At 44.8% G+C, this 2,329-nt stretch overlaps 1 protein-coding gene across 4 annotated transcripts in view; it reads right to left on the bottom strand.

Moving 5' to 3' along the window:
• The window catches only part of LOC106808052 (serine/threonine-protein kinase ULK4-like), a 23,110-nt gene that overhangs the window by 13,771 nt on the left and 7,010 nt on the right, over window positions 1-2,329 (bottom strand). For all 4 annotated transcript variants that reach the window (XM_014810607.1, XM_014810610.1, XM_014810609.1 and 1 more), the window contains 4 exons: window positions 1,987-2,151; window positions 1,464-1,623; window positions 868-1,099; window positions 53-131 (listed from right to left, as the gene is read on the bottom strand). In XM_014810607.1, the coding sequence (XP_014666093.1) occupies window positions 53-131; window positions 868-1,099; window positions 1,464-1,623; window positions 1,987-2,151 (636 nt within the window). The remainder of the gene's footprint in view (window positions 1-52; window positions 132-867; window positions 1,100-1,463; window positions 1,624-1,986; window positions 2,152-2,329) is intronic.

The following is a 2,329-nucleotide window of genomic DNA, read 5'->3' as shown; positions in this document are numbered from 1 at the left end:
TATATATATATATATATATATATATATATATATATATATTGAAAAAAGTTACCTCTATGAGTACATATTGCTGCTCCACATGCTGCGCATGATAGCAAATCACTCCAACCAGCCATGCAACGAGACACTTTCTGCACGCAAGAAAATAAACACTTCACAAAACAACAACAATACTCGACAACGGGGGCCAAAAGAATGCTTTCTCACTCTTTCCGAACAAGCAAACTCACTGCTGAAGTAAAAAAACTTCAGGCACTGAATTTTCCTGTCACAGAAGTAGTGGAACTAAAAATGAGAAAAGCGTTAATTTTGGCCCTGTGTATGTACAAAAATTGAGCGACTTTTGTCAGCATGTAATCTTTCCAACAAATTCTTATTCAGTTCAAATTCTTTTTCTAGTGATGATAAATAGCTGCTGCAAACCTTGCTAACTATTTTACCTGGAACATTTCTACAGAGAAGTAGACATTGGCTCTAATTTCTCTCAGGGAAATGTTGCAGTTTTTTTTTCTTAAATTCAGCAATACTTCGGCAACCAAACTGCACATGGAAGCATTGCTGCTGTCTGGATGCATGCTGTGTGACCGACAGCCATGCCAACAACAAGCACTAGCAGCTTCACGACAAGCTTCCTACATTGTTTATGTGCGTTTCCGATCACACATATTTTGTGGGATTTTTTCGGGCCTAACGAGCATGCTAACGAGCATGATAACGACGCGACGCGGGCTTACAGGTCGACGTGCGGCTGCCGATCATGCCTAGACACCCGTGCTATAAGCTGCACCTGCGAGGCCTAACGAGTGTGCTAACGGGCGTGCTAACGGGCGTGCTAACGAGCGAGCTAATTAGGCGACGCAAGCTTACAGGTCGACGTGTGGCTGCCGCTTGACGTCCGGCACGAGCAGCTCGAGGGCGCACAGAGACAGCAGAGCATCCGCGATGCTCGGACACTGGCACAGGTGGCCCGTGTAGCTGAGCAGCTGGACGCGCGAGCGCAGCGCGGACGCCTTCGCTGCAACAGGCTGCGAGAGATGCTGCAGCAGCTGTGAGAGGTAGTCCGTGAGGTCGGCCGGCTCCAACACCGCCACCTCCTCCACTGCAAGGTAAGTACACGACCACCCGAGTGCGTAAGGTAAGTTTTCATCCGAGACAAAAATCAGAGTAAGAAAGGGTGGGAAGAATATCTGCTTGAAAATGTTTTCTGATTTTAAAATAAAAAAAACTTAAATCCATTTAAAATTCCAAATCGAAATCGTGGGAATGAATTGCACTGAAAGAGATTGAGAAGATCATTAAAAATTGTTGCAAACAATTAATAATTAGAATTAAATTACGTGCGATAAATTATCATTTTTAAATCGGTCAACTTTTACAGTTAGTAGTAATAGTCAGTACAGTCAGTAGCTAAGCTGTTCAATGACATGTCTTTCACATTAAATCAATGTTTAGGGTGAACATACGTGAATAAACTTGAAGAGGCAAAGTCTTAGCATCCCACTTAGTCGTTATCTTCCTCTTGAAGACCTTTGGGTTGTCAATGATGGGAGTTCTGGTGAGATCAGAAATGTGGTAGGCAATCTTAGCGGCCTTCCAAGCCACGCACTTCTTCACTGGTGTCACCTGTAGGAGAAGGAAAACCTACTAAAGGAGACATAACACGACAAGTACGCATCATGTTCCACTTGCCATCGCTGCTTCACCCGTCCTGGCATGTTGCTCCCATCGCATGGCCCAGCCTACATCTAAATATATAAAATTATAATTATAAAAATTTTTTTCAATATTATTTTTATATTATATATATTATATTATACTAGCAATTTGCGGACCGTGAATCACGGGCCTCTAGCATTTCCCCAGGCATCATCAAAACATGATCGCAATATCCAAGAAGTAAATAAAAAAGTATAATATCTTGTAAGATAAAACAGACAGTTAATAAAAACAGAGTAGTGTACTTCGATTCACATTTCCCCTGCTTACCTCTTCGGTGTGATCCGCTGATCTACGCACAACGACCGTCCTCCCCATCTCTGCCTTCCGCTCTGCTGCCTTCAGCACCTTCTCTGGGAAACCCAACCCGGACAGCGATGTCGTCGAGTTAAAAGGTCGCGAACTCAAGCTGATCGACATCTGCAGCGGGTCATTCTGAGAACGGGGAGAGAGAACCGCACGCGTGAGAACGGGGAGAGAGAACCGCACGCGTGAGAACGTGGAGAGAGAACCGCACGCGTGAGAACGTGGAGAGAGAACCGCACGCGTGAGAACGTGGAGAGAGAACCGCACGCGGGAGAACGTGGAGAGAGAACGACACGCGTGAGAACGG

Source organism: Priapulus caudatus, unplaced genomic scaffold (assembly GCF_000485595.1).
Source record: "Priapulus caudatus unplaced genomic scaffold, Priapulus_caudatus-5.0.1 Scaffold250, whole genome shotgun sequence".
NCBI classification, from domain to species: Eukaryota; Metazoa; Priapulida; class Priapulimorpha; order Priapulimorphida; family Priapulidae; genus Priapulus; species Priapulus caudatus.
This window is presented reverse-complemented; position numbering and strand designations above follow the sequence as displayed.